General features: G+C 59.9%; 1 protein-coding gene across 1 annotated transcript; it reads right to left on the bottom strand.

The window, feature by feature from the left end:
- Window positions 1–132: 132 nt before the first annotated feature.
- On the bottom strand, window positions 133–22,170 carry LOC117643896. Its single transcript, XM_034383057.1, has 7 exons — window positions 21,886–22,170; window positions 3,196–3,315; window positions 2,631–2,826; window positions 2,004–2,201; window positions 1,301–1,529; window positions 904–1,116; window positions 133–798 (listed from the first exon to the last, which is right to left on the bottom strand). The coding sequence occupies exons 1-7, from the start codon at window positions 21,949–21,951 to the stop codon at window positions 672–674; spliced, it is 1,149 nt and encodes a 382-aa protein (XP_034238948.1). The 5' UTR covers window positions 21,952–22,170; the 3' UTR covers window positions 133–671.
- Between the last annotated feature and the right edge of the window lie 496 nt (window positions 22,171–22,666).

Here is a 22,666-nt window from a genome sequence, read left to right as displayed (position 1 = left end):
TTAGAGTCTTAATGTGCCTCAAATCCTGTGTCAGCGTGAGAAACTGGGTGCCCTTCTCTTGAAGTATTTGTAAAAGTCAACGGACTATTTGTGGGTGGCACTCATGGAAAACCAGGAAATAAAACCTTCAGATCATATTCAAAACATTCAGAATTTATCAAATTTATTTTAGTTTAACATATTTTACTAACACCCTTCTTCTGTCTACTATTTACAATGGCTCAATTAATTTCGTACAAACATTTTTCGCTCCACTGAACGTTTTAAACTAGAAATTCCTGCAAACTATGTACAATTCTCTTTATATACAAAACGCTCAGGAACATGGCTCAAATGTTGATGATGAAAACATGAGAATGCGAGTCCTGGCCACTGCTCGTTGAAAAAGGCGATTGGCGATTATTAATCAAGAAGAAACGGGCTTGGATGGGTTGCCTCCCAGGCATCTTTTGAGAGGGCAACAATGACAAGAATGAGCGTTACTTCTAGAGTGCTGTCCGTGCCGTCACTCCGTGTCACTCGGACGCCAGTCTTTCGGTTAGTCAGTCGGTCCAAGGGAGTCCGAGGGAGTCGGTCAATATGGCATGGGGATTTGTACACCGGTTCGGCGCCCTGGCTCGGCTCGCCCCGTGGGCCTTGCGCGAGGCCTTGTGCGAGGTGACCGCTAGCCTTCATCGCAGGTAGTAGCTCCTACTGGCCGACAGCCCCGGCGACGTCTCCGTCAAGTGCTGCACCAGCCGCGGCCGCGACGACCCCCGCGAGGCCACCAGCCTGGTGGTCGACGTGAGGCTGGAGGCGCTGGAGGACCGCGCCGACGCGGCGGGCTGGAGTCGAGGCAGCGGCTGCAGCGGCTGCAGGGGCTGCTGCAGCGGCTGCAGGGGCTGCTGCAGCGCCAGCGTGTACAGGCTGGTGACGGGGGCGGGCTGGAACAGGTAGGCGGGGGTGGCGAGGGGGGCGGCGCCGCGCCGATGCGACGGGTGCACGTCCATGGGGGGCGGGTTCGGCGGCGGCAGAGGTGACAGCGCCGTGGGCCGCGGCCGCAGGCTGATGTAGGCGGCGCGCGGGTTGAAGACGGAGCCCGGCGCCGTTGGCGCCGTCAGCGGGTACGCGATGCGCCTGCAGGCAGAACATGGAACGGGCAGGTAGAAAGCAACCTACGTGGCCCTCTGCCTGCAGACCCATTCCGAGAGTCGTCCGTCTCTCTCGCACCTATGCGAGGACGCCCCATGAGTGTGAGAGAGACAGAGCGACGAAGACGACTCTCGGAATGAGTCCGCTGCTCGCCGGGCGGCCGACCCACCTGTCCAGCGTGTGGTACTGGGGCTCCTGCACGTCCTGCAGGTCCTGCCGCGTGTCCTGCTGCACGGCCAGGTCGGCCTGCTGCAGCCCCTGTAGGTCCTGCTGCTCCTGCAGGCGCTCGTGCGGCAGCAGGTGGTTGTCGCGGTGGAACTTCCGGCGCTGTGCCTCCCGCGGCGACAGCGGCGGCTCGAGGTCCTTCAGGTCCACCAAGGACTGCAGCTGTGCGCCGTCTGCAACCATCACCCCGCCGCGTGGGAATCGGTCATCAGCAATCAGCGGCAGCGGCGGCAGCCGGATTCGGATCAAACCAGACGCGGATCCAGGCGGCGCGGGAGGGGCACAGTGGGCCAGAAGACCGGTGGAGGCGGCCAAAACTCTAGACGCGTTTTAAGCTCCGGAGTCGGTAAATAGGTCTCGAACCGAGCGTGTGACCCCGGATTCCTCGTTCGGAGAGCAATCCATTGGTAGGGTCACACGCTCGGTTCGAGTCCTGTTTACCGACTCTGGAGCTCAAAACGCGTCTAGAGTGTTGGCCGCCTCCACCGGTCTTCTGGCCCACTGTGAGGGGGAGGGGGAGGGGGCGCATCCGGACGGCGGCCACAGGTAGGCCACAAATCGTACTATCCACTCACTCCTAAGACATCTTTTGTGACCCCCCCCCTCTCCTGATCCCGTCCCTGGCTCCGCCCCTGGAGGACACTCACCGTCCTCCGTGTTGAGGCCGATCTTGGCCGCGTCCAGGGCGTGGTAGTTGAAGGGCAGGTTGTCGCGCACCGAGAAGCGCGGGTTGCGCAGCGCGAACTCCGGGATGTCCAGGCCGTTCTTGGCGCGGATGTTGACGGGCGAGTCCTGGTACACCTCGTGCACCTGGCTGGCCGACTGGATGCTCAGCAGCGACGGCGCTGCGGAAGGGGGCGCCAAGAAGGGGGCGTTGCTTGTAGGCACGGGAAGCCGCTCTGTCCCTCTCGCACTCCACAGGGACGCCGCATGAGTGCGAGCGAGACAGAGCGACGGAAGCGCTGTTCGGAATCAGACTGCAGAGCGAGAACGCAGCACAGTGGATTTGCCAGAAGACCGGTGCAGGTGCTCGAAATCCTAGACGCGTTTTGAGCTCCAGAGTCGCTAAATGGGACTCGAACCGAACGTGTGGCCCCACCAATGGACTGCTCTCCGAACGAGGAATCCATTGGTGGGGTCACACGCTCGGTTCGAGTCCAGTTAAGCGACTCTGAAGCTCAAAACGCGTCCGGCATTTTGACCGCCTCCGCCGGTCTTCTGGCCCACTGTGCGCTTGGGTGTCGTTTGGCCGCCGTCGGCGCGGTCCAACTCACCAGGGTACCGCGTGTGGATGACGGCGTGGAAGCCGCGCTCGCCGTCCACCTCGTAGTCCACGATGCGCACCTTGCCGTCGGGGTCCAGCAGCGAGTACTGCCCCTTGACGAAGTCCCCGCTGCGCTGCTCCCACCGGTCGTTGACCACGCCGGACACGGGGTCGTCCACGGCGTACTGGTACTTGTAGTGCACGTCCTGCGGGGGAGGAACACCGGGGAGAGGGGGAGGGGAGGGAGCAACGGCAGCAGTCGTTTGCTCGTGGGAGGGTGGCGGGCAGGGGGAGGCGAGATGTGCGAATGAGTGGATGATGGCAAAATGACGCGGTCCGATGAGGGCGAACATGACGGCGAGAAGGTCCAGGAGAGAGAGAGCGTCGGCACAGCAGAAATCATGATTATGAATGCAATTGACGAGGGAGGGGAGGGGAGGGGGAAGTAGTCGCCGAGTGAATTATCGTTGGATTGGCAAAAACGCGGGGACACGCAACTTGAGCTTGAACGAGGTAAGTTCCAGTGTGGTCGCGGCCTGGCCCAAGGCCTGGCCTAAGGCCTGGCCGGTACTTACGTCCTTGTGGTGGGCCGCGGGGGCCGCTCTGCCGAAGCCAGTGTCTTGCCGAGGGTCGGCGACCGCCATCCCCGGAAGCAGCAGCAGCACCGCGCACCACGCCAGCCACGCCAGGGGCACCTGGAAGGAAACAGAGCGGGAGGAGTGAGAGGCGGCTTTCGAACAGAAGCGTTCAACGGGAGTGTACATGCCAAGTACACGCCAACCTGGACACTAGAAAAACTAAAGCGTTTTGAGCTCCAGAGTCGCTAAACAGGACTCGAACCGAGCGTGTGACCCCACCAACGGATTCCTCGTTCGGAGAGCAATCCATTGGGGGTCAAACGTTCGGTTCGGGTCCCGTTTAGCGAGTCTGGAACTCAAAACGCGTCCGGGATTTCGACCGCCTCCACAGGTCTTCTGGCCTGACCTCTGGTTCTTCTGGTGCAGGCGACGCAACGCGTCTGGCGCGTCACCCCGACTTTCCGGGGCGCTCAGCGCGGCTCAGTGTTCCCACGGCCCACGGCCCGCCGCGGCCGTCCTGTCTGGTGCTGTCTGGCGGGCCGCGCTGGACGCCGCCACGCTGCAGGCCCTGGACAACTCGCTGGAGAATGTCCAGGTCGGAGACTGGGCCACGGGGCACAGCGGCCAGGGCAGCAAGCCAGAGGCAGCCAGAGGCGACCCCCGCGGGGAAGGTCCCTGCAGGGCATGGCGGAGGCAGGCGGAGGTCGCGGCGGGAACGCGCCTTGTGTCATCCGAGGATGCTCATTCAGGACCCCCAGCAGCCCGAGCCGGCCTGAGCCTCCATTCGCACTGGCGGTCGGTCTGTCTCTCTCGCACTCATGAAGCGTTCCGTAGGGCGCGAGAGAGACCGCCTGCGACCGCCTTTTGTTCCCACGAAGATCCCCGCATAGATCGACGGGGCAGGTGCCGGCCGATTATTCCTCAGGAAATGTTGGATCAGTCGGACAAATTTTCCGCTGGTTTGCCTCCGGAACGAACTTTTAAACGACTACCTTGAGTCAAGTTTTTTTGCAAATTTGTTACAGTGAATGATTCAGAATCCATCTCCTTCCCACGAATATCGGTCAATGCCCAGGCAGGCCCAGGCGATGGTTTTGCAGCCCGCGGCGTCCGCAGCGTCAGCCAGTGGACTGGTCCGCGGACCCGCAGGCCGTCCCGGGGCGGCCGCTCGACGTTTATTTGTCGATGAACCTCCCAACATTGTTGCATAGGTAATTCCGCGCGATTTCAGGACGACGGGCGCGGCTCGGCGCGACGCGGGGGCAGTTCGCCCGGCGGGGGCAGCGGGGGTGGCGGGGGCGGCGGGGGCGGCGATACCCCGTCACGCAGCGTTGCCCGACGTTGCCCAAGTGAAGCCCCATCATTGTGCCTGCACGGCCTGCTGCTGGTGCACTGCCCGCTGCAGCGACGCGCCGACGAACGGATTATGATGACCGGCGACTAATGCGCGGGGAGCGGCCGGCAGACTCATTCCGAGAGTCGCTCTCGTCGCTCTGTCTCTCTCGCACCTGCGCGGAACGGCCCGTGCGTGCGAGAGAGACAGAGCGACGAGAGCGACTCTCGGAATGAGTCTGCCTACGGCCAGCCCCGCCCTCCCGGAGTCCCTCCGCTCGCTCGGCTCCGCCTCGACTCTCGACTCAATGGGAGGCGGACTAATGAATGAATGGCCGTTGCGTCGCTGCGCCGCTCCTCCCTGACCAGTTGCTAAAGAATTAATTCAAGACGAAGCGGTGCGGCCAGGCCGGGCTAGGCCCTCCCGATGACGTTCTCGTTCTCCCGCGCCCTGCTCGCGCGACCTGCCGTTCCTCGCTCCGTCTCGCTCCAGGCCCGGGAGTGCGACAGAGAAAGCGACGAACGACTTTTCAGAGGCAGCTTTATGGGCACGCTTTCACACCCACGGAAGGTCCAGCAGGTCTCGCTCAAAACGTTAAGGAAAGACCCCGATACCGTTCGGCCGGCCATCACCATTTCGCACGCCCTTGAATCAAGGGCCTTGATGAAGTCCCCGCATGCCCCAAAGGCGAGCGGGCCACGGGCCCACTCGAAAATTACAGCGTGTCCGACACAACGTCATCTGCTAGAGAGATGAGATCCCGAGCGCGACCTCGGCGGACATCGAAGAACCTACCGAGGGGTAGTGGGGGGAAACGGTCCAGGGTGGACAGTCAGACTGATTCCGAGAGTCCTTTTCGTCGCTCTGTCTCTCTCTCTCGCACCTAAAGCACCCTGTGAGTGCGAGTGAGACAGAGCGACGAAAACAACTGCTGCGATGATCACTAGCGCAATATCGCGACGATCAAAGCGGTAACGGCGTCCGATCGGAGGACGCCGACGAAGAGATCAATGCCGGCGGGGCGTGGTCGGCGTGGTCGCGGCACTGGGAGGGCCGCCGACTGCTGAGGTATTCATCAAACGGGCGCCGGTGCGTTATGCGCCGAGCCGAGCCAGCCGCCACAACAACGGGTGGAAATGGAGGAATTCCATCCAAGTGTAATGGCAGGGGCGGGGCGGGGTGGGGCGTGCAGCTAGGGCCTCGCAGGACCTTGTCCCCTCGTCATTACCCCCATTGCATGCTTTATCAAGACCGCCGCCGGAGGCAGAGTCCTGGAGCTGGCCGAGGACAAAGCCGGTCGACGACGTCCACGTCGCTGTAGGGAGGGATGTTATCGACGAGCCGATCAAACAGTAGTTCGAGGGACGACGAAGAAATTGGAGGTGTAACCGGAATCGCTTCGGACGAAAACCACTGCCAGTGCACACAGGCATTCAGGGACGGAGCCTCTACAGATGCACACAGGCTTAAAGGGACGGTCGATACACAGGCTATCAGGGACAGCAACCAGTGGTCATCGGCCACCTCCTGCTGCGTATGCGAACCTGGTGAAGCTCGCCATCTTACACAGGCCTTTTGGGACCAGAACCGATACACACAGGCTTTTGGGGACGTCTGGTCGTCGGCCACCTCCTGCTGCGTATGCGAACCTGGTGAAGTTCGCCATCTTACACAGGCATTTTGGGACCAGAACCGATACACACGCCTTTTGGGACCAGAGCCGATACACACAGGCTTTTTGGGACGGCCGATACACACAGGCTTTTGGGGACGTCTGGTCATCGGCCACCTCTTGCAGCGTATACGAACCTGGTCATGTTCGCGGATCGCGCCGTCTTACACACAGGCTTTCGGGGACGGAACCACTGCAGATGCACACGGGCTTTCGGGGACCCGGTGAGACTAGTGGTCATCGGCTATTGGCTACCTCCTGCTGCGTATGCAAACCGAGTCATGTTCGCAGATCTCGCCGTCTTACACACAGGCTTTTCGGGACGCACAGGCTTCCGGGGGGCTGGCAAGACCAGTGGTCATCGACCACCTCCTGCTGCGTCTGCGAACCTGGTGAAGCTCGCCATCTTACACAGGCGCTTCGGGACGACGGAACCCACCGCGGCTCCTGCTGGCCTTTCGGCTCGCGGCCACGGGCTTGAACCCTGCCTAGTGCTTCTCCGCGCGGCTGCTGCGGCGCGGGTCGGGCGCGGGGCGGCCCAGAGGGCGGCGGGCGTAGCGCGCGGCCGCTCCTCGAGGCCCTCCTCCAGGCCCTCGCCCTCCTCATAGAGACATTGCCCGCCATTGTCCGAGCGACGGCCTGGATGCCTATCATCGACGTCCCCGGGGCAGGTCTAGAGGCAGGCCGGGCCCAGGGCCCTGTCCGGGCCGAGAGTCCTGGCCGGGCCATGGCCCGATTCGGGGCATCGAAACCTCATTTTGCGGCGTATTGGGCAACGCCGCCTGCAGTGAGGACGACGGCCCATTGTTGGACCAATAGCTCAGGGCGGCATGTTTCGACGCATCCACACGGCACCACAAAGCGACCGTCGTAAATTTTTAGAGCCTATGATTCGAGAGAACTGCAATTTTACTCCTCTGATCGGGTTTAGATTGTTAGCATAACCTAATAAAGCTAAGAAAAACCACTAAACAGTTTAGGTGTTGATTTGGCATCCTCTATGTCATGTCTGATAGTAAAGGCTACAGATAGAGATAGACTTTCGTGTGATAGACAGGGCCACCCCGCAGATTGACTGCGACCATAGATCCGTAGTCAGAAGATTTTTTTCTCTCCCAGTGGCTCAACAGTGGATTCCCTTTCAAACATCCGCCATCATAGAAGATGGAGAGTATGCACCTAATTGCTTTGTGGACTTTCTTCTTGGGCGCTTCCATGTGTGTTTGTTGTTTTCCGTTTCGCGCTTTGCCTCTTTTGGCAAGCACGCGGTGATGTAACATGCGGGGCAAATCCTTCCTCATCCTCGTCGTCCAGCCCGCGGGCTTGATGGTGTGCTGTCCGCGGGGCGGTGGAGCGTGGAAGCGTTTCGCCGTTTTCGTTGCGGCCCGTCCGCCAGATGCTGCCCTCGCGACGCGGCTCCGTACCGCCACCACCGGGCACCGCACACGCGCGCGCCAAAACAACACAATTTCACCGCCGTTTTACGATTTTGCCGCGGCTTCCGGCAGCAGTGACGTCCGGCACTGGAGAAAAGGGGGAGGGGGAGTGTGTGGAAAAGGGGTAAGGGAGGAACGGGCAGCACAGCACACACGGCGCGACGCACGGTCGCCGCTCTCGCGCCGCATGCTGCACACGGACCGCGGCCACGACGGCCACGCCCCGCCTCACAGTGGGCCAGAAGACCGGTGGGGGCGGTCAAAATCCCGGACGCGCTTGAGCTCCAGAGTCGCTAAATGGGACTCGAACCAAACGTGTGACCCCACCAATGGATTGCTCTCCGAACGAGGAATCCATTGGTGGGGTCACACCCTCGGTTCGAATCCTGTTTAGCGACTCTGGAGCTCAAAACGCGTCTGGAGTTTTGTCCGCCTCCACCGGTCTTCTGGCCCACTGTGCGCCGCTTCAAGACGGGACCTTCATCGCGCGCCGCACCGCCGCACCGCACCGCCGCCACCCACATGGCCGTAGTAAGGCTCTATGAATGAACGCGCCAAGCCACGCCAAGCCTCCCCCTCCCTTCCCTTTCTCCACCCCGCGACCCACGCCGCCGCGGACACACTGACCGAAGTGGGTTGCTGCACATAATTGTAGATGACCACCGTGGGGGACGGCGCGGCGCGGCGCGGCCTGGTGGCGCCGATAGATTAATCGCTGCCGTTGTTGTCCGTGCGCTATGCAAATGTGGCCGGGGGGAGGGGGGGGGACGGCGGCGGCGCGGGCCACCAAGGAGCAAGGTCAACGCACAAGTGCGCCGCGGCGGGGGTGTCGTCGTGACCGTGCGTGACAAGCGCGCCGCGTAGCCTCGGACGGGGGGCGCGGCCCCTTCGGGCCCTTCGCCCCAACGCGTCCGCATAATCCCCCTATTCGGATGCGCCTTTTACTCCGCCCCTCCCGCGGCGATACTCCTCGCGCGCGGACATTCTTGCTCAAGAATAGAATTGGAAACCCGGCCGTCGCTACCCCCCGCGTGCGGGTATCTCCAATCGGACAGACGGCGGCCGCCGCATTTTCCACGTCGCCGTCGTGCAGAGACCCCCAATTTCGACACGGCCGCCGCCCCGTATAAGGGCGTCGCAGCGCGTGGATACCGTGGATACGGGGAAAAATTTAGACGGCGAGGCCGACGCTCCGTCTCTCTCGCACTCGCGGGGCGTGCCGGCGTGCCGCAGGGGTGCGAGAGAGACAGAGCGACGACGCACTGCCGGAGGGCGGGCATGGCGGGCATGGCGGGCATGGCGGCAGCGAGGAAGCGCCCATTACGCAGGGCTTTGTTCGAACGCGGAGACGGCGGGCCTCACCGTGACCATGGCAACCAGCAGACTGATTCCGAGAGTCGATTTCGTCGCTCTGTCGCTCTCGCACTCGCAGGGCGTCCCGTATGGTTGCGAGAGAGACAGAGCGACGAAAACGACTCTTGGTATGTCTGCCGCGCGGCGCGCTGCCGAGAAAACGCAAGCTCATTGCACTGCAAACCGTTGCGATGCTGGCGATAGAGAGCCGGGCCCGGCTGGTGTCAATTCAATTCAAGCGCCTGCACTGCCAAGCCGAGCCAAGCCCAAGCCGGCCCGCGCCGTGCCTCCATGCACGGTGGGGGACCACCACTAGGACGGCCTGCCGCGTCGCGCCGAGAGGGCCGAGCGAGGGGCCGTGAGTCGATGCTATTTGATTTTTCGCAATATTCCTTCTCATTGTCGGGGATGCGCGCGCGTTTTCGTTTTGAGACCGGGTGCTGAGTACTGCGAGGGGGAGGAGGAGGGGAGGCGGAGGGGAGGGGAGGGGAGGGGGAGGGGAGGGGAGGGGAGGGGGAGGGGAGGGGGAGGGGAGGCGTCGCGGCGCCCAGCCTTGACTTTCTAAACCAAACCGATCCGCGGACCACAATGGCCAGAATGGCTCCAGAATGGCTCGCAGCGATCGCCGCAGCCGATCACTCGGATCGCTGTCCACTCCACTGGCAACCTCGCCGCGTCGCCGCTTTGCCAGTGTACTTGCAGTCGACGCCACGAATGGCGGCAATCGGCGCCGCCAGTTTCGGTAGCGACGCCGGACGATCGGACACGTTTTCACTCCGAAGACCTTTTCATTTACAACGTCCAATTTGTTTTAAAAAAATCTAACGAATGTACTAAAATCTATTTTTAGTCTCGTTTGTTGTACACATTTTTGGCCACCATAAACTAATTTTAAAAAATGGGTCATTTGTTGTTGAGTTTCCATTAGACATTAAAAATTTGATCTCCTTGACACACAAAGCCTGAGCCTGGGTATGTCAGTTGATTTTACAGTGTCCATTGCCAAATACCTTTAAGGGGGGCGGCTCATTGTGTCTACCAAAAAAGCGTCTACCATTAAAATATGAATATTTTTATAAACATGCTGTTTTGAAAAAGGCGTCTAAGTTACCGCAACAAAACTTTGTCACGGAATTTTTTTCCTCTTTTTGTACCTGTGTGCATTGCGGACCACACACAGATTGCAGGTGGAACGGTAAAGCTCTGCGTATTCGTACGTACAACGGCCACACAGCCATCAATTGTTTTCTTTCGGTGGGCGGGAATAACATATATTTTTTCAAGCGAGCTCCGAGAGCGGGCTCGAAACTTTTTAACGGCTTTCGCATTCATGGCTAAAAAACATCAACAATAAACGTAAGTGAGCTGCTGTTGTTGACCCGATTTGGATAAGTAACTAACTGCAGGCTCCGAGGCAAGTTGTACCGACGAAGGCACAAAAAAAAACCGACATGATTCATTCGTCGGAGTAAAAGTCGCGCGTTACACTAAATGACCTATTTGGAGAGTAAATCACACGCCCAAGGGTGTGCGTGCGTGGTGTCATGTGTGTGAGTGGGAAGGTGAGTGTGTCTGTGTGCGCTCGAGTACTTACTTGTGTGTGTGCGCGCGCTAACATGGATTACACATGTAGAGAGACTCAAGGCTCGAGGCGAGGCACAAAGAAAGTCAAACCTAACAAGCCTCGCTATGAAAGTGAGCAGCCAATGCCGACAGAGCTTCGGCCTGTTCTTTTTTTCCTCCGATCTTCGTATTTGCGTTTTTGCCTTCCGCCAGTGTAGAAGGAGCGTGATGTGCGCGCCGGTTGGCCGCACTGGGGATCACGACCGAGATCGCATCATCCTTCCCCGCGATGCTGCGACTCTCTCTCTCTCTCTCTCTCTCTCTCTCTCTCTCTCTCTCTCTCTCTCTCTCTCTCTCTCTCTCTCTCTCTCTCTCTCTCTCTCTCTCTCTCTCCCTCTCTCTCGGCACGCGCTTGACTCGGGAGGAAGCGGATTCGGTTAGTCAGTGCAGCCAACTGCGTAACGCGCGACAAAGGCGGCGGCAGGGTCGCCAAGCGTGAAACGATACGTTTTAACAACAGCGAAGCGCGAAGCACTGCGAAGGCGCGCCGCTCTAGCGTGTGGCACACTGTAAAACGGACCACGCGGGAGGAAGCTGCCTGCCGCTCTGTGAGAAGGAAAGTGAGTCGTCAGGTTGGTCGCACCGCGCACGCGACAGGCACGCGCTCCCGACGGAACAAAATGCCCGGCGTGCCGCCGAGGCGTGCCGACGAGGCGTGCCGCACCCGTGTATAGTACAGTGCAGAAACCCGCATCGCGGCAAAGGCCAGGCCGGCCGAGCGCGCCGCGCCGTGTTCGCTGTCGCCCCTTCGACCACGCCGGCCACGCCGTCCACGCCGTCCACACCCAGTGTGCCGCCTGGGCGCGCTAAATTCCTCAACGGAGTGCACGTGTATCTGTGTGTGTGTGTGTGTGTGTGTCCGTGTGTGTCCGTGTGTGTCCGTGTGTGTCCGTGTGTGTCCGTGTGTGAGCGCACGTACAACAAACGCTCTGAAACTATTCAAACAAGAAAATCGAACACCTTTGCCCGAATCGTGCCGTGGTGTATTTGTGTTCTTTGGTGCATGCATGCATGCATACTCCAGGAGTCACGGACTATGGAAGTAGTACGAAGTCAATTTGCATGTTCACCCCCTCCTTTTTTTTCCTCCCCCTCTCCCCTACCTCTGCTGCGCTCCCGTTGACGGGAATGGGTCCGAAATGGCCGCAAACTTGTCAAGCCGTCGAAGCAAACAAACGCCCACCGCTTCGCCCGATCGGCTCGGCCAGCGAAAACAAATGACCCTGTCAATACCCCGTGCGATAGTCATCAGTCCAAAAGTCCGCGGCGCCCGGAGTAGCGACGACGCTCGCTGGGACAGTTTGAGAGTGTGTCCACCGCGCGACGACATCGCTCTGTCTCTCTCGCACGCGAACGGAACGCCGCGTGAGTGCGACGGAGACAGAGCGCTCCTTGAGACTGCAGGCGAAGGAACCGGGTCAACGACGCCGCGACTGCCGCGGTGCCGATGAACACATTTAGTTTAACTTTTATTCTTATTTTATTTTTATTTTTATTATCGCGTGCCTAATGGGGCGCAGCGCTGTCCGCAACAACTCACTCTCCTCTCCTTTGGCGGACTGTCGGTCGTCCATTGCTCATTCGGCTCCCCGAAAACAACAACAACAACAACAACAACAACAACAACAACAACAACAAGAGCAAAAACGACGACGACAAACAACAGTGTGCGCCGCGCCCGAGTCCAATCTTTGAGTTTATGCCCCGCACCCCACGGTGCCGGCACGCGCTGTACGCCGCGGCCCGAAGGGTGTCGCGCAGTGTCGGCGTGCCTTACCAGTGTATCACGCGTAGCGTGGCGTGGCGTGGCACGAGGCACTCGTGGGGGTGCGGGAGAGAGGGAGGGAGCCGTTCGGAGGCAGCCCGCGGCAGGCAGAGTAGTGCGGGTTTTACGGGTCCGACCCAGGGTGACCCCATCAGGCCACGCGGCCTTCCCGGCCCGCAGACTGATTCCGAGAGTCGTTTTCGTCGCTCTGTCTCCCTCGCACTCATGGGGCGTCCCGTGTAGGAGCGCGAAAGACAGAGCGACGTAAGCGACTCTCGGAATCAGTCCTGCATGCCTCTCGCTGCTCTCGCCCGCCGCCAACGAGGCCCGCTTCGCGTTCAATGCCACGCATGCACGCCGCACAGTGCAGGCCCCGCACCGCCCCGCCCCGCCGCTCATCCGTCAAAGGCGGTATTGGCAGCTGCATCGGCTGTCACTGCGAATAAGAGCCCACACTGTTGGCAGCGCGCGGTAAGCGATACCCCGCGCTGCAGGCTGCAGGCGGGGAACGCACTGTCCAATGCCACCTCGCCAAAGGGGTATCGCCAGCGCCGCCGCCAAGCTTGACCTTTCGACGTCTGTCTCTTCTTTTCCTCCCTTCTCGCAGGCGGACTCACAGAGTGAATGTACGTGGCGGGTTCGAAACCCCTCGCAACCAGCGATTTAGAACTCAGTTTCGTTTTATTTTTGCGGTGTACCTACTTTACGCCCCGTGCGACAAGGTGGCCGACAAGCACGTCGCGTTGGGTCGCCATTCATCACGGTGATGCGTAGCGTGTGTACACCACATGCTAATGAGGGAGCGAGAGAGAGAGAGAGAGAGAGAGAGAGAGAGAGAGAGAGAGACGGAGGGAGGCGACGGAAGGGAGAGATGGAGGGAAGTTGTACAGCATTCCCATTTGCACACCCACACACCCACACCGCTCCAACTTATGTAAGCAATGGAGTGCTGCCAGCCGACGAGGAAAAGAAAATAAGGCAAAATGAAAACCGCGTCCTGTTAGTTTCATTTCTCGAAATGATTAAGACGTCATGCGAGCGGACGACGACTGTCTGGAGGGAGGTGGCGGGGCAGGGCCTGGCAAGGACACGTGTGGTACTGCCGCGGGGTGGTGCGTTTGAAGCGTTTGAAAGCATGAAAGCACGGTCTCTCGCGGGTGTCTCCCGTCTCTCTCCCTCGCGTCCAGTCCGCCCCGCCGCGCGGTGAGTGAGACAGAGACACGATGCAAGGGGGTGGCGCGAGGCGTGGCGGCGTGGCGCGGGAGCCCCCGACGCTTTGGCACCGAATTTCATTACCATGGCAAAGTGCACGGCATGCCATGGCATGCGGGCGGCTCCCCCTCCCCTCCTCTCTCTCTCTCTCTCTCTCTCTCTCTCTCTCTCTCCCTCCCTCACTCACTCTCTCTCTCTCTCTCTCTCCCTCCACGCGTGTGGAAAGGTCGATCACGGCGACTCCTTCTTGACGGACTCCCCTGCGAACTGCAGCAGTTAATTAGCCCCGCGGTAAAAGGGCGGCGACGCGGTGACGAGGAGAAGGAGCGACCAATCGGTCCGCTTCGTCGCTCTGTCTCTCTCGCACTGCAGGGGCGTCCCGTAGGGGTGCGAGAGAGACAGTCGGCGGCCTCATCAGTGGCGGCAAAGCCAAACTTCAGCCCTCTGTAAGTTTGGCAAAAATGCTACACCCTACCGGGGAGGGCCTACCCCCACCCCGGCCCTGGATCCGCCACTGCGCCGTGCCCGCCCGCTGCACTCCCACGAGGCCCAGGCCGCCCCAGCTGCCCCGGCCCTGGACATGACAGTGTAGCTGACGGACAGTACAAGCTAATCAGCCGGCCGATAGAGTGGAGCGGCAGTTCAATCAAATCAAAAGTACCTGCTCACGGAAACCCTTGTTTGTTGTTGTTGTTGTTGTTGTTGTTGTTGTTGTTGTTGTTGTTGCTGCTGCTGCGGTGGCGAGGCGCCTCGACAAATCAGCATCATGTCGGTCTATTCCGCAACTGCATTCTGCATGCTCTACGATACGATGAGTCTGCTTTCGAACCCACGATGTAAAACTAAAGTTATTTCCGCCTTGTTTCCTTCCCCTCCGGTTTCCTCCGCCAAACCTAAAACACCATCGCGACGACCTTGTGCGACCTTGACGAGGAGGAAGGCGGTGACGCGACGAGTCGCACTCTCGCCGTGGCGGTCCGAGTGGCGGTCCCACGGTCTGTGGGTTAGTTGGGTCAGCAGACGCTGATTCAGAGAGTCGCTTTCGTCGCTCTGTCTCTCTCGCACTCATGGGGTGCCCTGCATGGGTGCGAGAGAGACAGAGCGACGCAAACGACTCTCGGTATCAGTCTGCCGGTCCTGCCCTGTCCTCACTCGCTGCTGCTTAACCTTTCGCTCCCTTTTTTCCCGCGCCGCACTGCCCGCTTATTATAACAGCAGCAGCTCGCCGGATTAAAAAAACAACAACAACAACAACAACGAAAACAAGTGACAAGTCGGATGAGCGGCGAGATTAGCTGCAACGCGGTGAATCCCGGTTATGTCGTCGCGGCCCAGCGGGGCGGGGCGGGGCGGGGCGGGGCGGGGCGGGGCGGGGCGGGCCCCAAAAGGAAAGGGGTTGCATTCGCAGTCGGCGGCGAGATGGCCCACTTCATCGGTTTCCGCGCTATCTGTCTGTCTCTCTCTCTTTCTGCTCTTTGGCATTACGGCTCGCTTACAAAAGCAGCAGAACTTACAACGCCCCCGTCGCGTTGCGACGCGCTGCGACGCGTTGCGACGGCCGCCCGGAGATGCCGCCGCAATTCAAACGCGGTGCTCCGCGACGTCGGCAGCAGACTGACTCCGAGAGTCGTTTTTCGTCGCTCTGTCTCTCTCGCACTCATGTGGCGCCCCGTATAGGTGCGAGAGAGGCAGAGTGACGAAAGCGACTGTCGGGATCAGTCTGCAGTAGACGAACGAAAAGGATGGTTTGACTGTGATGTGACCTAGTGTCCGCACAGACACAGAGCACGTTGGCGTGCAATGAGATTTGGGTGCCCACAGAGTGTGAGAAAACAGGAGCCAGGGGACGCATCGGATGGATCCACCGAGGATGCACCATGCACCGATGCACACCGCGACACCGCCTGGAACCCAAAGGTTATCTGCGGCGAGGAAGTGCGGACCGGGTGAGGGGCTGGTAGCCCTGCCCCCTGCCCCCCCTGCCCCCCTCCCCCCTGCCCCCCTTCCTCCCCCTGCCCCCCCTCCCCTCCCGCGCCGCAGATAACCTTTGGCCCCAGGCGGTGTCGCGGTGTGCATCGGTGCATGGTGCATCCGCGGTGTGCATCCTACGCGTCCCTGGCTCCCGTTTTCTCACCTCCACCACTTGAGTTGACAGTGTAGTCTCGCGGCGTCGGGAAGAAGAGCAGCCGAACTCGCGCAGGCAAGCAGCAACGCCACGGCGACGCGGGCACGCCCTAGGGCTACACCCAGAAAAGTCGTGTCTTGAACCAAGACAACATACTACTTCGCAACACAACAATTTAATTTAGCTGCATGTTCAAGTAAATTCACTCAATACAAGTACATTTTTTTTGTTCAAAAAAATGGTGACTTTTTCGGTGGTGTGTCAACTGTTTGAGCCATTCTCCTTATAAAGACGACGCGTGGCCGACGCGTTAACATTGGCGTGCCTTGCCCTCCGACATTTGTCGTGCATCAGGCAGCAAAAACAACAACAATAACAACAACAACAACAATACGACTTTAAAAAGATGAAATGAAAAGAGATTAAACAAAACGAAGCATAAAAGCAAGCCCGAGCAAGAGCAAGAGGCTCTGCCCTGCGCTGCCCCTCCCTTTCACTTTTTCGGCGGGCAGGGCCGCCTTGGCGGGCCGCGGGGCAGCCTTGGCCGAGGCTTCCCTTTGCCTGCCGTCTGATTCCGAACACCGCTTCGTCGCTCTGTCTCTCTCGCACCCCTACGGACCGCCCCATGAGTGCGAGAGAGACGGAGCGACGAAAGCGGTCCTCGGAATCAGACGCCTCGCTGTGCCCGGCGGCGGTGCGCCTCGCGGTGCTCTGCGGAGCCAGGCGGAGCGGCAAGCCGACGTCGTTAGTCCGTCCGCCGCCAGGGCCTCGGCGGCGTGGTCGCGGAGGTGGTCGTCGTGGCCGTGGCGGCGGTCGGTCGTGGTGGAGCAACGCGTCGTCGGCGGCGACCCTCTGCCCGCCGGCGGCGCGCCGGCGCGGCCCCGTCCGGATTGATATTAATCCAGAACACGGTCTCGTTGTTGTTGTTGTTGTTGTTGTTGTTGTTGGGAAGGGAGGTGAGCGGGCCGATCCGTCGGAACAAGAAGGGCGGCTCCCGTCGATAGGCTCCGGCCGCGGGGGCGGGGCAGGGCGGGGCAGGGCGGGGCAGGGCGGGGCCGCGCCACAACATGTGTTGTGAAGGCGCCGCGAGGCCGTTGTTCTTGTTGCTGCCGTTTAGAAGGGGATTTTCGGCTGAATTAGCGCGGCATCGTGCGACTTTGACTGATTCGGAGCACGGCGTTGCGTGGCGTGGCGGGGCGGGGCGTGGCGGGGCGGGGCGGGGCGGGGCGGGGCGCGTGGCGCGGCCCACCCGCCCGTCACAATATTAATATCAGTCTCATTTGGCCGCGGGAGCCGTCTGCCGGCCTGGCGGCCCGGCGGCGTCTGGGCGCGTCTAGCAGTGAGGCGGATCTCGATCTGAATCTGTATTTGGTTACCGCCCCGCGGCGCGGGAGCGCGCCGGCCCGTCTTGCAGTCCTAGTGAGTCCTATGGCAGACCGCTCTGTCTCTCTCGCACCTATACGGTAGTATACGGGACGCCCCGTGAGCGCGCGCGCGCGCGCAAGAGAGAGAGAGAGAGAGAGAGAGAGAGAGAGAGAGAGAGAGAGAGAGAGAGAGAGAGAGAGAGAGAGAGAGAGTGCGACGAAAACGACTCTCGGAATCAGTCTGCGGGCCAGGTGGCCGTGTCTGGACGCGTCGTCCTCCGCAAGGGAAGGGCAGGAACACCCACCGCCCAACATTGCATAAATGTGCACCTATCATCGAGGCAACTTAACATTTTCTGACACGAACAATTAGAAGTGCGTAACAAACTTGTTCTTCTCTAACATTACCCGTAAAATTGCATGATTTTTCTTCTCAGGCCGTAGTAAATACTTGAGTACCTATTCACAGACTACGCCCTTAGAAACAAGCACCTGTTTCTAAAATTTAAAGTTATGGTTTACGCATAAATTTCTTAAAGTTTCTTTGCAGTGCCGGCATTGTCTCGGAGGGCGCGCACAGAGTGGGCGTGGATGCAAGGCGCGCCCCATTTGGTATTTTGATGCCGTGCGGTCGTGCCAATAACGTGCAGCGCTATTGACAGAGACGTCCACTATCCGCAGCTGTCGTGCACGTCCACGCGCGCTGTCCGCCGGTAACGAATCCATAGTCCCGGCCTGTCTGTCTGTCCGTCCGTCCGTCCGTCCGTCTGTCTGTATGTCTGTCTGTCTGTCTGCCTGTCTGTCTAACAGACTGTCCGTTTGCCTGTGATTCAGCAACGCGGCCGTTTCCTGCGCGTCCCGCAGACTGATTCCGAGAGTCGTTTTCGTCGCTCTGTCTCTGTCGCACTCGCGGGGCGCACCGTACAGGTGCGAGAGAGACAGCGACGAAAATGACTCTCGGAATCGGTCTGTCGCTGCACACACCGGAGGGCTAACGACACGACACATGGCGGCCCCTGCAAGGCGAGGCAAGGATGAGGTACTCCACGGCCTGCTCATGGCGTGCTCCACCCACCACGCCCCACCCCGCCCCGCCCCGCCCCGCCCACAGCGTGATTGAGGGGCTGTCGCGAGCCGCGTGCGTGACGCGAAGCAACGTGAAGCGCTTCGCGAAAGCCCAGCAACTGAACAACGCCCCGGCCGATGCGATGCAGCTGCACTGCGAAATTTACAAGAGGGCCACTGCCCTCTGGAGTCCTTGTGGTTTGTGAATCCATGTTCGGTTCGAGACCTGAAAAAAATTTCCGATTGTAACGAGACAAGGCCAAGCTCGGGTGAACGGCGCCGGCCTGCTCTCTCGACGGGGTGCACTGGGTGACGGCTGAGGCCCGCCGGGCCCCGCCCCGCCGCGCCCCGCCCCGCCACGCCGCGCCACGCCGCGCCACGCCACGCCACTGCCTCCGCCTTTGCACAAGCGGCGCCCCGTTGTTCGTACGAACCCCTCCGAATCCGCGCCTTTCGCCGCAGCAACGGATGCCGGGCGGCCATCAGAGTCACATTTCATGCAGGGTATCCCGGGGCCGCCTGCGACCAAGCTGCCTGCGGGCGCACGTCGTCGCATAGCGACCAGACCCATCGACTCGCACCGCCAACGGCAGCAGCGGCCACACTGCCGTCGCCAATATTTACGAGGCGTGGGAGGTAAGGGGATACGAGGAACGGCCCGCGACAAGGAGGCCCGGGCGGCAGAGCAGATCGACACCAGACGGAGCGCCCGGCCGGCTGCCTGCATGACGGGCGGCGTGGAGGATCGATGGAGATCCCTATCGGACTATCGAACCCTGGCAACGGGCGAGCAGCGAGATAACCGTTAGAGAGGAGGAGGAGGAGGAGGATGAAGAGGAGGAGGACGAGGAGGACGAGGAGGAGGAGGAGGAGGAGGAGGAGGAGGAGGAGGAGGAGGAGGACGAGGAGGACGAGGAGGAGGAGGAGAGGGGGGAGCGAAAAAAGTGATACGGAGAGGTTGTCGTTCTGCATTTACTTGGCTCTGGCTCACAGTAAATCTTTTTGGTTCTTTTGGTGGCTCGAGAAAATAATCCTCCATTTTAAACGAAATATTTGAATCCTATTTGAATTCCTATTTTAAACTTGAAATCGGATAGCAATAGTTGTGGACCAAGAATTTTCTTTGCTAAAACTAACGGTTTTGAAAATTGTGCTCTATAGAGTTACGCGACAAAAGATTTTTTTTTGTTAGGCCTATTTGTGCGACATACGGTAGTAGCGTGGTCAGGTGACAAGCCCTCTCACCTCTCTCTCCCTGCGCCTTGCGTAAATCGTATCCCTCCCGTCTAGCTGCCGAAATAAGCACCAGCCGACACCTGAGACGCGCGGCGCCGCGGACGCAGGTGGCTGCGGTGCTCTGCAAGGGCCCTCTGCAAGGGCCATTCCGGACAGCGCTCTCTCGCTCTGTCTCTCTCGCACTCCCATGGGATGGTCCGTGAGAGACAGAGCGACGAGGCCGGCCTCGCTAGCCTCGCTACGCGCTGCAGTTGGCAGCGGCAGTGCACTACAAAGCCCTCTGGCGCTCCAACACGACAGTCCTGATGTAGAGGCATAATTAATGACTTGGAGGATAGGCCAAGCCTTTTCGCTGCGTGAGGGAGGAGCAAATCAGTCCAGTAGACCCAACAGGACGCACGGGAGAAGCCTGAACCGGGGCGACGAGACTAATCCATTAAGAAGCTGATCGCGCCAGAGTTGCCGATAGCCGATACATAATAAATGGCATACATCACTGGATTCCCTGTTACTCTATCTTTTTGAAACGGTCGCCGCACAGTGGGTCAGAAGACCGGTGGAGGCGGTCAAAGTCCCGGACGCGTTTCGAGCTCCAGTCGCTCCGAACGTGTGACCCCTTCAATGGATGAATCTCCTCACGAGGAATCCATAGGTGGGGTCACACGTTCGGTTCGAGTCCTGTTTAGCGACTCTGGAGCTCAAAACGCGTTTAGAGTTTCGACCACCGGCGCCGCGCCGGTCTAGCCCACTGTGCGCTGCCGCCTGATGCCCGAACGCCCCCCGAGTGGGGTCTTCGTCCCCACCCCGAGGGAGTCGTTTGATTTGCAGCCTTCCACGCGGCGCCTGAAGAGCGAGCTGCCGAGGGGGGGGGGGGGGGCTGCAGCCTGACCGCCTAATCGAGGCGATAACTCACGCCGCGCCGATACGCTACAAGTACGTGTATACGCGGCGCCGACCGCCCGATTTCTCATCACCCATTTTCCACGCTTGATCTACGGGGCGCTACAAATAGCGCACCGCCACCGTAATATTTAAACTCGCAAAACTCAGACATTTTTTTTAAAGAAAAAAACAAGAATTGAGAACTGAGAATTAATTTTTTTTAAGCGAGTCTTTCAGAAATTAAATAAGAATTTTTTTCTTGTTGCCATATTTGTTTTTTGCGAGTGCCGCCTTGACGGGGATTCGAACCGCGGACTGGCGAGGACGCCCCCAGCGAGTCGCTAATGAAGCAGAGGCAGTTGGCGCACGCGCCTCGCATAGCGCGAGGTTCAAGGCATTTACTACTTTTTTTTCAGTTTTTATTTGAGGATGTCGGAGTCGCCGGCAAGGATGTTCCTTTCGCTCTTCGCGCGGCGCGTCCGAAACCCGAGAACCTCGCGAATAGTTGGAGACTTGTTGCATAAACCTCGCACGCCGTCGCCGTTTGCACTGCACTGTGAAAATTTGAGTCGTCTCTTGATGACAATTTCAAGGCTTTTTCCGTACAAGGATGTCATCAAACCAATTGATGACATGGTTTTCATACCCATGCAACAGGAGCTTACGTATACTCAAAATACTTTGTCATAACAAATTGCTTTACTTTGTAATGCCTGAAATAGTTTGTAAGGTTTTCTCAGTGTACGAAACGTAGATCAAAACACATTGGTGCAGGATAAATGAGCGAAACAAACGGAATATGCTGCAAAAAGCTGTGTGCATTTTCTGATGACAAAGCAAGAAAAAGAAGAAGAAAAAGATGTTAATTATTGTCGAGCTCTCGAAAAGGATCGTGACTGAACTCGCCCCCGCCCTAAAAACGTCAGGCGGCTTTGATGTACGCTCCGCAGCTCCGGGGCGCCCCGGACGCCAGCACGCACTCCCGGTGCAGCAAGTGGCGGTGCACGCATGACGGGCCATTCCGGGCTGTTTTTTCTGCAGACTGATTCCGAGAGTCGTTCTCGTCGCCCTGTCTCTCTCGCACTCATGGAGTGTGCCGTATGGGTGCGAGAGAGACAGAGCGACGAAAACACTCTCGGGGGGATGGGTCCCTGCCTGTGCCTGCGAGGCGCCGGGCCCCCATCTCGACGGCCGCACCCCGGGGCCCCCCATCACGCCACGGGGCGCCGCCGCCACGCCTCGCAGAGTGCACGCCGGGCGAGAACACGCCACAACAACGCTCTTGGGGGTGCTGCGTGGCATACCAATCGAAAAATCTACATCACAGCAGTTTCAACCCATATGATCATCCCCCTGGCGTCAAACCTTCGACAGCCGCCGAACCAAACAATTGACCCCAGAGGATCCGCTTGAAATTTCTGATGGCGATTCACTAAGAAGCCAAACCAAAGTGCAACAGAACCCATTCAAAAATTAGACAATCAGTCGTCACAGAGCTCTCTAAACGGGTCGTACGATGAAAACCATTTTCTCTCTAATACGAATTAATCCGCCAGTTGGACTGAGGGCGTGACCATGACGCGGCCGAAACAGCCGCACCCGTTTCGCCCAGTGTACTCACCACCGGCAGGCTGCGGCACTTGTCGGGGCGGGCCCAGTGTCGTTGTTTTCGCAGTGGCTGATCCATGACTGCAGCACCAACAACAACAGGAGGAGGAGAGCAGGAGAAGCAGCAACAACAACACAGCACTGGCGGCGTCCACTAGTCTCCACTGCACTGCACTAATCCGGGCGGCGGCACTCCACTGCCGTCGATTTCCGCGAGGGACTTCCCCGGACTCGGGACTCGACGGCGACGAGGACGACGGCGGCGGAGACGACGCGCTCGGCGGCGGGCAGCGCGGTGCTCGCGGCTCGCTGGCGTGTTCGCGTGTGCGTCCGCGGCGCCGGCAGGGCCGGGGCAGGGCCGGCAGCAGCAGGGCCCGTCCAGCCCTGCGCCAGGGGCGGGCGGAGGGAGGGGAAAGGGGGGGAGGCGCTGACCACGGGCACGTGCTGGCCGCCGCGAAGCACTCGCCGCCGCCGGGATCACCGTTAAACTGCACCGCGGCGCGGCGCGGCGCTGCAGACGCCGGGGTGGCCGTCGTGGTGGAGGGGACGGGTCGGTACGGAACGGAACGGAACACGCTCTACTGTGCTTCCACCTTCCACCGCGCGGCGCCGCACGCCGCACTCCCACCCGCCGCGCCACGCCCCACCCCCCTCCGCCCCACCCCCCTCGCGGTCCTGCTCCTTCTCTCACCTGCCTCCCTCCCTTCACCGGCGCCTGTCTGTCTTTCTGCCCGCCCGCCTGCCGGCCGGCTTGCCTGTGACAGGGAAGGCCCGCGCTGCCCGCCCTTGGCCGT

Source organism: Thrips palmi, unplaced genomic scaffold (genome assembly GCF_012932325.1).
Source record: "Thrips palmi isolate BJ-2018 unplaced genomic scaffold, TpBJ-2018v1 HiC_scaffold_1, whole genome shotgun sequence".
NCBI classification, from domain to species: domain Eukaryota; kingdom Metazoa; phylum Arthropoda; class Insecta; order Thysanoptera; family Thripidae; genus Thrips; species Thrips palmi.
The sequence above is the reverse complement of the archived record's forward strand: the minus strand, read 5'-3'. Positions and strand labels throughout refer to the sequence as shown.

What these genes read in the sequence shown, in the direction of transcription:
- LOC117643896 (XM_034383057.1), bottom strand. Translation starts at nt 21,951, where the DNA reads ATGGATCAGCCACTGCGAAAACAACGACACTGGGCCCGCCCCGACAAG. An exon ending in CGGCCTCAACACGGAGGACG is followed by an intron (nt 1,530 to 2,003) that starts GTGAGTGTCCTC and finishes TGATGGTTGCAG; the next exon opens with ACGGCGCACAGCTGCAGTCC. An exon ending in CAGTACCACACGCTGGACAG is followed by an intron (nt 1,117 to 1,300) that starts GTGGGTCGGCCG and finishes TTCTGCCTGCAG; the next exon opens with GCGCATCGCGTACCCGCTGA.